Source organism: Dysidea avara, chromosome 2, assembly GCF_963678975.1.
Source record: "Dysidea avara chromosome 2, odDysAvar1.4, whole genome shotgun sequence".
Taxonomy (NCBI): Eukaryota; Metazoa; Porifera; class Demospongiae; order Dictyoceratida; family Dysideidae; genus Dysidea; species Dysidea avara.
The window spans coordinates 43,128,169-43,141,799 of NC_089273.1; the positions used below are offsets into that span (position 1 = coordinate 43,128,169).

A 13,631-nucleotide genomic window follows, 5' to 3' on the forward strand; every position below is an offset into this window, starting at 1 on the left:
CCTCTCTATTTGATATATCTGAGTTTGTTGAAATGGGTCACGGGTACTGAAGGTTTCGGGCGTGTCCCGGCCACAGCAAAAATCGTCTTGTTTCATAAAGACTGTACAGAGCTACTGAGGTGCGAAAATCGAGTTTTCTTTCTTCCTGTCAATATATCCACGGTGTTGCGCGCCGCCTTGGTTTCTTGGGTCGCTTGATTCTGTGTTAGATACTGAATTGAAATATTTTAAGAAACTGAAATATTGTGGAGTGTTGTGTAAACCAACGTTGAAACCGGGTCGGGTCATCCGGGTCATCCGGGTCAACCGGGTCGCATTTTCTTCGGGTCATCCGGGTTCGACCCGGTTTACAGATTATCCGGTTTGGATCACGTGAGAAACGAAATTATTCGTTTGACGACGTTGAAACTTATAAACGCTATCGCGTAGCTCTTTCGTGAGCCACGCCCATTTATCGCGTTACAAACATACGCTCAGCCACGCCCATTTATTAGTAATGCAGTATGTAGCACGAAACTGAGGGTATCTATGGTGAGGGGTAGTTATCGTCAGTAGGTGATGACCTTTATTTATTTACTTTTTTATTTTGGTCTTCAACCTACAGCTAGGCTGAAGTTGCAATTCCAAAGTCTGGATTTACTCAACACAAATCGAACGCTCAAAACATAGTCTCGCTCGCTCCAGACTAGCCGAAACATAGCCCTTATCGCACGCCTCGGCTTTAATTAAACCGGGTATATCCGGGTCACATCCGGGTCAGGCCAATTTTTTTTTTGGGCCCACTTCTGACTTAGAAAATTTTTCCCATTTGGTGAACTTACCGTTTTTGTTTGTTTTACGTAAAGTCACATTACTCAGGGGGTTGGTGAATCTCGGGGACAAAACCCTCGAATCAACCCAGCTGGGTCCCTCAGGGTTCTTCTTCTCAAGTGATGTAGCGAAGTCAAGGAGCGAATTATACAGGCAGCTAGTCTTACTACAGTAGGTGAAGATTTCCTTTGCCAACTCACAACACTGACACGAGATGACTGAAACAGATTCGCCATGGGCTGAACTTGCTGGAAGTGGAGGAAATGAAGGCTATAAGAACATGAAATAGTGAACACTGCCATATCTATATGGTATGATAGTGTAAACTGCAATTGTTGGTTAGTTAGATTTCCTGAGATACATGAGTAGCTATCCAGGGGCGGATCCAGGGGGGGGGGGGGGGGGGCTTAGGGGGCTGAAGCCCCCCCCTTCATATTTAGGCTTTACTTGAGCAATATGCTGAGTATTATAATGAAATTTTGTCTTAGCATAATTACATGATCACTAATAATACAAATACTCATAAAACTACCTGATAAACATCTTTCCAAGGTATTATCAGTGGATTTATGCTAAAGCTTATGCAACAAGGACCCGGATCAGCATTGGAGGTGTACAAGATCGAGATACTCTAATAGAGCAGTCAGCTAACTACTCTAATAGAACATTCACTGGAAACATGTAGTTTATTTATTTATTATCAATTTTTGTTGGTTCTGTTATGGAATTTTTCCAAATCTGCCTGCACCTATACGTACAATGAAGTGCATTGGTCTGTTTAAAGGGCTTCATTCATCTACTTGTGTAGTTAATATGTATGGCAATATTTAATTCAGGTACACAATTTCTATTCAAGTGAAACTGCTCTCAGATTCAATCTTGTATTGTTCAAATTTCAAAATTTTCCACTTTCAGCATCTTATTCTAACATGCATCTATTCAGTGTTGTGCAATTGTGAGAGGGGTGCATCATGTACTTGGTTGTCTGTACCTACCCAAACTTTTCCATTAGCAAAATGCTTTAGAGAGCCATACCTATAATCTAAAGGCAGTATATAAAATATCTACAGGCAGAAAATATTATGAATTTTATGTGGAAATGTCTCCAAATTGCAGTATTTTAGCATCAATTTTTTTCAAAAATTTCCTGGGGGGGGGGGGGGGGGGGGGGTGCCCCAGACCCCCCTAGTTCCAGCATGCAAAGCATGCTGGGAAGTGTGCTTTGCACACCTCTACCCAAGAGTTTAGTACCTTGAGTTAGCCCCCCCCTTTTATAAATCCTAGATCCGCCCCTGCTGTCTTCATTTGATATGCCAGTATGTCAGTCATTCAGTGTCCAGTTCAGGTGACCCCACCAAAAGCACAGCTAAGTTTGCATCATTTACTCAGGTGAATTGGCAGGGAAGCACTCATTTTTTTTGTGGGTCCACTTCTGAGTTAGAAATTTTTACATTTTGTGAATTTACCGTTTTTGTTTGTTTTACGGAAGTCACATTGTTCAGGCATATATTATATATTCCCCACCTAGGGAATATATAATCTATGGCTTGCCATTTTCTAATCCTTTTAGTGTACTAGTTTCAGTAGTAGGTGTTCTAGAAGCAGTTCCATTGGGAGCTATAAAATATACCATTATTCAATACTATAGTGCTGCTGTAGTGAAGCTTTATGTTTACTAAAGGAGATTGGTCATGCATCATAACCCCGGGCATGTCTATGCTTGTATTACTGTATGTTAGAAGTGGTGCTGGTAATCACGTATTTGAATAATTGTTATGTGGTTGGCATATTTGATGACACAATGTGTGTTAATATTGCTCATTGTTTCAAATTGTCACAGGGATGCACTGATATAGAGCAGATGACTCAGGAGACACTGGAGCTGAAGGCAAAGACCTGCTTCAAGGCAGGCATCTGATGACACAGCTGAAAGACGAGCTAAGGAACGAGATGGATATCACCAAATAGCCGAGCTTAACCTTGCAGTGTAAGGGGGTGGGGTTAGACTGATGATAGTCATGTGAGATAGAGATAGTGTTTAGTGGTTTCTACAATAAGCATAATTGAAGCCTTACTACAGAGCCCAGTGGGAGTGGTAGCACGGACCATAAAGGTGGGTGTGGTGATATGTTGTTGCCATCTTGGTGTGTGTTGTGAGGGCCATGTACTTCTCCAGCCTCAGAATGGCTGTGTTGCCAAGGGGATAAGGGAAGCATTTATTGACTATAACAAAGTGTCCACCCACATGATCAAAGCTGCTGCAGGACAGGTGAGCACCAACCACATTCACTCAACTATTATTGTTGCCATGGTTACACAAAGAAGCATCATCACACAAACTACAATTGTGATGTTACCGTCTTAAAGAGTTCTACTTCATCATGAAGAAAACTAATGATGCCGTGGCAACTGGTGGCATGTACAGGTGAGCAGATGCTACAGTATGTAACCAGTCATGTCCATGTATCTGTCTGTCATCACAGGACTAATCTTGACTACTGACATTCAAGAAACACACTTCACAAGTCTTAGTTATATACATATACTATCTATGAGAACACTCACCAGGTAAGATCCTCAAGTGGATAGTATGAGTATTTGTATTAATACACCATCATCAATACCTCTATAGGCATCATTAGAAAGTACTGGTTCCAGTACAAAAAGATTGCTGTTGTGTATTTTTGCTTATTTGCAAAAAGTACATCGTCTGACTGTGGGGTATGGTCTTGTAATGCAACACTGTGGCGGTCATTTGACAATGTTCATTAATTGTGATAACATACAACATGTATGTGGCTTTTACATGTGCATATCTAGTATGACATAGCTGTACCTGTTCTCATGACACCTATGTAGTTGTCACTGCTAATGTGTGCATACCATTAGAGCAGGGTTTTACAGGGGGGAGGAAGGTGTTCACAAAATTTAATTTCACAGATTGGCAGTTCTCCATGCAAATTTCCCCATTCAAAATTTGCAGTTTACTCAAAGTGGCATTCCCGTTTATGTGATGTCAACAATTGTTTAAACTACTACACTGTCACTTTATAATGAATCCAAAGAACAAATTGTTAGAGAAAGGGCCTATATATATATACTACCATATCAGATTGGTTTTTTAATCAGCTTGATAATAATGATTAATGGTGCACCCTCCTTGCTATCTAAGCCAAAATTTTCTATTTACTATCATTTGTTTCCAACAGAGAATTGAAGTTCCCAGCTATGAAATTCTGTTACAGACTGGTGGATTAATGAACTTAAGGTGACTGATATGTTTATAAGGATGATGATGGATAGTGAACCTTTATGTATCTTGTACAGGATGGATTATTTAATCCAAATGATGACATGCACAAGTAAACCATGTGTTTGTGTTGAATGTTTTGTTATACTTACAAGGATGACATTTCTTACAATATAATATGTGTTGTACACTGACTCAAATTTAAATATTGTGTTAAATAATGATCTGAGGTGTTTCTTGAATGTCAGTAGACTCAGTATAGGTTTGTCCTGTGATAAACGGAAAGACAGACAGATAAATGGACATGACTGGTTACATACTGTAGCATGTACTCACTTGTACATGCCACCGGTTGCCATGGCATCATTAGTTTTCTTCACTGATGAAGTAGAACTCTTTAAGGTTACGGTAACATCACAATTGTAGTTTGTGTGACGATGCTCCTTTGTATAACCATGGAAACAATAATAGTTGTGTGAATGTGGTTGGTGCTAACCTGTCCTGCAGCAGCTTTGATCATGTGGGTGGACACTTTGTTATAGTCAATAAATGCTTCCATTATCCCCTTGCTGAGGCTGGAGAAGTACATGGCCCTCACAACACACACCAAGATGGTAACAACACATCACCACACCCACTTTTATGGTCTGTACTACCACTCCCACTGGGCTCTGTAGTAAAGCTTCAATTATGTTTATTTGGTAGGCCCATTATGATGGCGGAAATGTGAGACAGTAGTATGCTGTTGTCATGCAAACCTTGTGTTGCAACAGCTATCACTATGGCAACATGTCACATAAATCAGGGTAGCTACATTTCGTGTTGGACTAGTTGAGGTGTCCACAGTAATGTTAACCTTGCCTAACAATGGAGTGGCACAAATGATTGTGTAAAAAAAATCACACAACTTATCATACCAGTGTCTCTGAAGTTGTCATCATGGTGATGGTGCCGTACAATTCATCTCATTATGAAATACCACAGTCAACACCTGTGACAAGATCACACAACCTCACAAGATAATACACAAGTAACTGGTTCCCACATATCACCTTTATTTTGTACTATGCGATTTGTCACAGCAGTGGCAACAGTATCGATATGCTGCACAAAACGGTTTGCTAGACAATGGCTTTGTTAGCTTATAGTATAATAGTTGAAAACACCCACAAAAAAATTCTTTCATCATAGCCTTCCCAAATAGCACTACTAACAAACCAACTGCTGCCACAATAAGGATATCATAGAAGTGGTCATTAATACAGTACATGAGTTTCGTGTCCCAACAACGGACCAAGTTAAACACCAATTGGGACCTATATACTTGACACGGTCACTACTGTATATTGAGGTAGTCTTATAAATGAGGTCATGAAGTACATCTCAGTTGTGTTTGGGACCTATATACTTGACAAGGTCACTATATTGAAGTGGTCTTACAACTCTTGGCCTAGTGACATGACCGTATTTGTCATAGTGGGTTCACTCATTATATTACAGCCACACAACACCCAAAACACTACAGCAGAACCCCTCTATACAAGAGAATAATTATACTTTATAGTTTACGCCAGCACAAAGGAAGAGAGTTCCACTGTATCACACAGAAATGATAAGATCATGCACCTCTCTTTGCTGTCTAATTCAAGTCATCATCTGTTGTACCTGACTAGCTCTCTCTTCCTAACAACCAATCAGAATAGCTCGAAGTTTAAAGACATCAATGCTAATTACCATTTTCTTTTGAGCTTCTTCCAGTTATTGTAGCAGATTGATCCTATCTTCTAGTTCCTGTGATGATGTCATATAAGCTCATGTGATGTCACATGACAACAGAGTACACACCTTCTTATCTGTGTCCCCTTGTGTGATGACCACTTTTACTGCTGTACGTTGTTTGTGCACCTCTCCCTCCTCACGTACAGTGTGGCCTTGTGGTAAACAAAGTGTGACTTGCATAACGTAAGCACCCACTTAAAAAGTCCACAAATTTTGACCCAAACTCAATGTCCGTTTGCCATACACTACACCGTAGTGAGGCCAGCCAAGTTAACAGATTATACTCACTGGCTTCTTCACTCACTAACTTGCTACTTCTAGTTGTTCCTTCAGTGACACATTCCCCTGTACAACAACAAAGACAACTTCACACCGCTACAAGCCTCACCAACTAGTAACAGCTTTACTACTCTCCCCCTAATAACTATTTACACATTAGGGATACAGGTAGCAGGATGCTCTGGGAGCAACAATGTTTTTGAGATTAGCAAGTTGTCTTGCAACATTGTAGAAAACCACTAAACACTATCTCTATCTCACATGACTATCATCAGTCTAACCCCACCCCCTTACACTGCAAGGTTAAGCTCGGCTATTTGGTGATACCCGTCTCGTTCCTTAGCTCGTCTTTCAGCTGTGTCATCAGATGCCTGCCTTGAAGCAGGTCTTTGCCTTCAGCTCCAGTGTCTCCTGAGTCATCTGCTCTATATCAGTGCATCCCTGTGACAATTTGAAACAATGAGCAATATTAACACACATTGTGTCATCAAATATGCCAACCACATAACAATTATTCAAATACGTGATTACCAGCACCCCTTCTAACATACAGTAATACAAGCATAGACATGCCCGGGGTTATGATGCATGACCAATCTCCTTTAGTAAACATAAAGCTTCACTACAGCAGCACTATAGTATTGAATAATGGTATATTTTATAGCTCCCAATGGAACTGCTTCTAGAACACCTACTACTGAAACTAGTACACTAAAAGGATTAGAAAATGGCAAGCCATAGATTATATATTCCCTAGGTGGGGAATATATAATATATGCCTGAACAATGTGACTCCCGTAAAACAAACAAATACGGTAAATTCACAAAATGTAAAAATTTTCTAACTCAGAAGTGGACCCACAAAACAAAATGAGTGCTTCCCTGCCAATTCACCTGAGTAAATGATGCAAACTTAGCTGTGCTTTTGGTGGGGTCACCTGAACTGGACACTGAATGACTGACATATCAAATGAAGATAGCTACTCATGTAGTCTCAGGAAATCCAACTAACTAACAATTGCAGTTTACACTATCATACCATATAGATATATTCAGTGTTCACTATTTCATGTTCTTATAGCCTTCATTTCCTCCACTTCCAGCAAGTTCAGCCCATGGCGAATCTGTTTCAGTCATCTCGTGTCAGTGTTGTGAGTTGGCAAAGGAAATCTTCACCTACTGTAGTAAGACTAGCTGCCTGTATAATTCGCTCCTTGACTTCGCTACATCACTTGAGAAGAAGAACCCTGAGGGACCCAGCTGGGTTGATTCGAGGGTTTTGTCCCCGAGATTCTCCAACCCCCTGAGTAATGTGACTTTATGTAAAACAAACAAAAACGGTAAGTTCACCAAACGGGAAAAATTTTCTAAGTCAGAAGTGGGCCCCAAAAAAAAATTGGCCCGGGTCAGTGGGTCATCCGGGTCAGCAGTAAATTAAACCGGGTCAATCCGGGTCACATCCGGGTCAGTGGGTCAGTAGTAGTGACCCGATTTCAATGCTGGTGTAAACAACGTATCACATAATGGCTCAGTTTGCAATTGTACGGTAATGCAAAAGTAACGGGTTGCTGAGATTTTCTCTACAATTAGTGGCCACACAAGTGGTAGCTAAAGTACACAATGATTCAGCTAGCATGCAATCTTTAACCAGCCTGTATAGGACCAGGTATCCTACAGACTTCAGCACTTGTGCTGCAAAGCCTTAAAATCTTTAGGAAAATCAAATTGAAGTTTAGATCATCTTGTCATGCAACCCACACGCACACATTACTCCAGTTTTGTGACGGAAATTTTCAAAAAAAACTTGCCAGGATGATGTAGGTTGCAGGATATCCTTAAACCCACGCATATGATGCAAACACTAAGTATATAAAGCCTGCAACATTAGGCAAAAGCATGAGTACAAACCGCAACTTAACTGAAAACTCCTGGATTCATTATCACGGCCAATTGAAAGCTTATTTCTCTCGTTAGCTATCTACCGAAAAACCAAAGCTATACCTAGATAGCTACTAGGTGAGTGCTGCATATGTATACGGGTCAGTCTCTTTCAGCATAATTATTATAGAGGCCATCTCTACTAATTACAGCCACGATAATTATGTGCTAATGTGAAAAACTAGCTATAGCTAGCTACAATGCATGTGGCATCAGTTATCAACATATAGCTACACTGTAAAGTAGTAACAAATAAATAAAAAGTAAACACTATCTCTTACATATTGAGTGTTACAGTAGCTATTTCAACTTATTTTTGTACACTATAGTTAAAATGCAAAGTGGTCAAGTTTCTTTCATGGCCATTGCCTTGCTATGTCTGTTGGGGCAGGAGGTTTATGGTCAAATACCAAGAGCATGTAGTGATATTACAAGTCTAGAAAACTTAGAATGTTGTCCAGCTACAAGTGATGGTGTGTGTGGACAGGATGCTGGTAGGGGACAGTGTACTGATTTGAACTTGCCTGGATATGACATTAATAGTGCTGATGTGCGTCGCAATTGGCCTCACTACTTCACCAAGGTTAGTACCGATACTTAAAATGATACTATGCATGACTCTACTATAATTGACTGTTATTATAACAATTGTACAATTGCTAGTTGTACTGACATGTATATTATTGTGGTTTCTCTTCACAGATCTGCAAGTGCAATGGAAATTATGCAGGATATGACTGTAGTCGGTGTAAGTTTGGTCACTATGGACCTGATTGCTCTAAGTCACAAGTTCTTCCCCGACGACCACTTGCTACCTACACTGATAGTGACTGGGCTGAATTCATTGATACTATTGTTCAGTCACGTTCATTTGACTCAGGGTACGTGGCTGTATTAGAAGAGGCAGTTCCAGGAACTACAAATCTCCGCATGAGTAACGTATCACTTTATAATTTGTTTGTGTGGCTTCACCACTTTGCTTCAAAAGATTCTGCTACACCAGGTAATGTAAATAAGTATGTAGTAAGCATCCATTGTATCTGCATGCAGTGATACGTGTGTATGTGTATTATGATGTAATTTGATGGCTCAAAACTTGAGTTATGGTCACATACATTTCTGCACTTGTTAATTGACTTTTTGATCCTAATACATATATGTACGTACATCAATGTCATATTACATTTTAGATGTATCGATTCGTTTGGATTATGCTCATGCCGGACCTGCATTCACAACTTGGCACAAATACTTTCACTTGTTGTTTGAGTGGGAAATACAACACATGTTAAAGAGCATGGGACACTTGGACTATCACACTTTCAGGCTACCTTTCTGGGACTGGCGAATTGAAATTCAAAGATCTACTGGAATACTGTCAGATGATCTGTTTACTGAAAAGAGGCTTGGGGCAACAAGGAATGTCAGTGGTTTTCCTCGTGTATTTGGAGATATTGTTGGTGACGGATGGAACACAATATGTTGGCAAAAATTCTTTCAGATTTGTGATCCAAATGTTAACACTGGTCCCCTTCAACGTTGCCCATTCACAGGAACTAACCCTTGCAGTAGCAACAATCCTGACTGGCCTACAAGTCGGCAAGTAAATCTTGCCATGACTTTTAGAAGTTATGAAAGACCACCTTATAATTTTCTATCACGAAGAAACTATCGAAGTTTTGTTGATGCTGATGTTAACTTTAATATACTTAGGTGCCGTAAAGACAGAATGTGTTTTTGTTCTCCCACTTTTGACCCTGAATGTTCCCTCACAAAGTCAAATGGCTCTCGATTGATTGCACTTAAACAACAAATGCATGGCACGGTAAGTACTGCATGATTTTTGTCATTGTGTGTTTTATAATATCACTTTTCGTGTTTAGGTTCATACCATTACTGGGGCAGGTGATCTTGCCACAAATCTTCCTCTTGATAAGAGAGGACAAATGGATGATGTGGTGTCATCACCAAATGATCCTCTTTTCATGCCTCACCATGTCATGGTAGATTGTATGTTTGATGAGTGGCTGGAGCGACACCCTGATGCAAAGTATCCTAATGATATACCAGTGACTGTTCCCACCATAGGACATCAGCCTGATGACTTTATGGTTCCATTTTTCCCACTCAGTACCAACATTGACATGTTCACACGGTCTCGTAATTTTGGATACTTTTGTGATCTACCAAACATTAGACTTCCTATACATAAACATATACATAAAGGCTGGTGGTGACAGTATCATAACATTATATAGCAACATAAATTGTAAATTACATGCAAATAGTATATATGCATGTATTGTATCTTACATAATTCTTGACTCATGCACAAGTGAAATTGTAACAAGCATAGTTCTTGCATTTATTGTAGAGATACATATAAACATCATGCATTTTAATTAAACAATCATGATTATTTTTATGCTAAAACTTGTTGACTTTATGAATGATGTTCACAGCAAGATCAGCCTCAGTGTGCAGATTGGAAACTGTTTTGTGCATGTGCATAAACTCAAGGGTTTACACATTTGCACATTGCCAGTTTCAGTTTGGAAACTGCTTGGAAATGAACTCAATTTCCAAAGAAGTTTTCAAACTTGCACATTTAGAATTTTCAATTTGTACACTACTTTGGAAGCCTATCTATCATTCACCACCCACAAACCACACATTTTAAGTGAAACCTTTCCATGTGCTTACAAATGTATTCATAGCCCCATAATGAAATTCCACAGTGTGTTGGCAGTGATTAAATTCTTTTCGTCACTTGTCTACACAGTTCAACGAATATTAAATTTAAAAATATCATACACTATGCAAAAATGTTAGCAATGTTATTTGTTACAGCCTTTACTGCATGGTTGACAATCATCTGTACACTACAGCCTTTACTGCATGGTTGACAATCATCTGTACACTACAGCCTTTACTGCATGGTTGACAATCATCTGTACACTACAGCCTTTACTGCATGGTTGACAATCATCTGTACACTACAGCCTTTACTGCATGGTTGACAATCATCTGTACACTACAGCCTTTACTGCATGGTTGACAATCATCTGTACACTACAGCCTTTACTGCATGGTTGACAATCATCTGTACACTACAGCCTTTACTGCATGGTTGACAATCATCTGTACGCTACAGCCTTTACTGCATGGTTGACAATCATCTGTACACTACAGCCTTTACTGCATGGTTGACAAATAACATTCTACCTCACAGTGAATTGGTTACATCTACTTTATAGATGGCTGCAAGTGCAACATTACAAGAAATTTGAGACTGCTTTATTAGAGAGTTTTGATGATATTTAAAAATATTTCTCCTGTTGTCTTAAGAGCAATTCAGCAGGAAACCATATACTTGTAATTCCCTTACAGGTGGTCAGCTAGCAGATCCAGATTCAATCTTGGCAAACTTACATTTCAGAAATTACTACAGTTTTTCTCTTTACTGGCACTTCTTCACACAAAGACTCTCTTTACTTTAACTTTTTGGATAATCATGACAACACACAGCACAAAAGTACTTACTTCAAGCACTATTTGTAGTCTCCTGCAATCAGGTTAGGATAAAGGCACCTTATAAAATTACACATTATTAACTATCTTCTATATACATGATAGCAAACAGTAACTACATTATCTAAATTGTCATACCAAGTAATATCCCGCAATTTCTATTTTTCCCATGTCGTCCATGATAATCCCTAAATCATAACTTTTGGAAAGACAATTGTGATTTGAAGTGCATAACTGCTGTGCATATTTGTCATATTAAGAGTAATAACATTTGTGCAAAAAGGGGTTTATAGTCTTTCTGGTAGCATGTACTTGGCAGCCCATCATTTGATTTGTGTGCAGTTGACATTTCATTACAGTATATACCCCCAGCCTATAGTGAGTGTAATTTGAAGGTGATAGGTTAAACACAAGAGGAGGTTCTGAAACTTGAAAGTTTGAAAAGGCTATAAGACCCCTTTTTGCAGATCAGTCACATTTACAAACAATTTTGCACCAGCTAGAATATCAGTGGCATGGTCATGATTTACAATCATAAATTAAAACTTTTGACTAGAACCTTTTGAAAACTTGCTCGATATTTACTTAGCGATGCTCTACTGATGCTACTAACAATTATGTAAGAGAACATCACAAATTCTTGGTTTTTTGAAAAAGAATTGTTTTTAAATACAGTTTTGTTGATTACTTGATATTTTTAATCACAAAGCAATATGGTATAAACGAAGGTTAGCCTGCAGACTGTCCCTTAGGGATATACCATTATGTATGCAGATGATTATGGACACAATAGGTAGCTATGTATCATTGTGGTAATCAATCTAATTATATACTTATGCTGGCATTTGGAGGTGGTTATAAATCCCTAACGGTATATAGAAAGTTCTGCAGATCTCAGCACATTTGTCAATACTGCAGGAGAACTGATTCTACTTCCACTTGCAGTCTTTCACGACTCTTTGATCAATCTCATCATGACTTGTTCAATAACTAGCCAAACCAAAATCTACTACTTTGATGGACAATATGAAATCCTTGTTGAACAAAGCAATGATGCAGCCAACGATGAATAATTGTTGTGTAAATAAAGAACTATTGGCATCGTTAATGTGACTAGTAGCAGCAAATGAAACCATGCAGATGCAAGTTCTAATCTCCTGCCGGCTAATTTCATTGAGAAAAAAAGTTTTAATGTTTCAATGTTTTCTCTGTACTACAATCAAAACACTGCTATACTTACGTAGGTGATTTTTCAGCAAGTAATATTATATAGTTATGCAAACAATTATCTACGTAGTTTTATCAGCTCTTGTGAGTCAGAAATTACGGAGACCAGTAGACTTTTGTTCTCTACTCCTTCATATAAACTTCTATCTCAGTACTACTGCATATCTTCAAAAATAGGTCATTGAATACTGCCCAGTTTTTATCTTTAAAGATTTTAAGATTGGAACCTAAAAGCTACTGAATGATCACAAGGATTCAAGAATGTTTTTAAAAGGAGCCTAAACCTAGGAGTATAAAGATTATAAGGAATTGAACAATAAAATACTGAAAAATTTGTGCTTATTAAAGACAAAAATATTTAATTTATGTGAAGATTTCTTAAAAGTACCATATATGCATAAGCAAAGTTAATATTGTGTAAAGGCTTCACTTATTTCATGGTAGAAAAGGATGTATCCTAAACAATCTAACATGCATCATATCCTAATAGGAACACAGAAGGTCAATTACTACTAGTTGGTGTGTTGTACTAATTTAGTTGACATAACTGTTATTTTACAAGTACCACAAATACCTGAATAAAGTTAATATGAGGAAATTAAGGGCTTCACCTGTTCTATGGTAGGACAGGATGTATCCTAAGCATGCATCATTTCCTAGTAGTAATACAGAATGTCAATTATTACTAGTTTTAATTCAGTATCAAAGACAGTTTTATTCAGGGCCATGTCGTGTATGGGTATACACGTACATCCTGCTCTATACTGCTGCAGTAGTGTGACTGTTGTAGCAAGCATGCAGTAAGTGTGTAACACAC

The 13,631-nt window shown here is 38.7% G+C and overlaps 1 protein-coding gene and 2 long non-coding RNA genes across 12 annotated transcripts; 2 read left to right on the forward strand and 1 right to left on the reverse strand.

Moving 5' to 3' along the window:
• The first annotated feature begins 1,098 nt into the window (after positions 1-1,098).
• On the forward strand, positions 1,099-4,359 carry LOC136247405 (uncharacterized). Of its 5 annotated transcripts, none has more exons than XR_010697501.1 (8): positions 1,099-1,148; positions 2,651-2,923; positions 2,987-3,079; positions 3,133-3,235; positions 3,294-3,398; positions 3,443-3,531; positions 4,020-4,078; positions 4,138-4,359. It is a non-coding gene; the product is annotated as an uncharacterized lncRNA (long non-coding RNA). The 5 variants fall into 5 exon arrangements; XR_010697500.1 differs by lacking the exon at positions 1,099-1,148 and adding an exon at positions 2,109-2,199 and having other exon boundaries at positions 4,138-4,358; XR_010697503.1 differs by lacking the exon at positions 1,099-1,148 and having other exon boundaries at positions 2,479-2,923; positions 3,294-3,391; positions 4,138-4,357.
• Positions 4,126-7,402, reverse strand: LOC136247404 (uncharacterized). Of its 6 annotated transcripts, none has more exons than XR_010697498.1 (11): positions 7,158-7,402; positions 6,413-6,559; positions 6,128-6,184; positions 5,906-5,991; positions 5,795-5,851; positions 5,687-5,743; positions 4,978-5,051; positions 4,699-4,921; positions 4,557-4,635; positions 4,397-4,503; positions 4,129-4,329 (listed from the first exon to the last, which is right to left on the reverse strand). It is a non-coding gene; the product is annotated as an uncharacterized lncRNA (long non-coding RNA). The 6 variants fall into 6 exon arrangements; XR_010697494.1 differs by having other exon boundaries at positions 4,132-4,329; positions 5,906-6,184; positions 7,158-7,242; positions 7,299-7,340; XR_010697497.1 differs by having other exon boundaries at positions 4,126-4,329; positions 4,393-4,503; positions 5,906-6,184.
• A 620-nt stretch (positions 7,403-8,022) lies between these two features.
• On the forward strand, positions 8,023-10,508 carry LOC136247406 (tyrosinase-like). Its single transcript, XM_066039082.1, has 5 exons — positions 8,023-8,134; positions 8,386-8,639; positions 8,759-9,059; positions 9,247-9,881; positions 9,940-10,508. The coding sequence occupies exons 2-5, from the start codon at positions 8,391-8,393 to the stop codon at positions 10,291-10,293; spliced, it is 1,539 nt and encodes a 512-aa protein (XP_065895154.1). The 5' UTR covers positions 8,023-8,134; positions 8,386-8,390; the 3' UTR covers positions 10,294-10,508.
• The last annotated feature ends 3,123 nt before the right edge of the window (positions 10,509-13,631 follow it).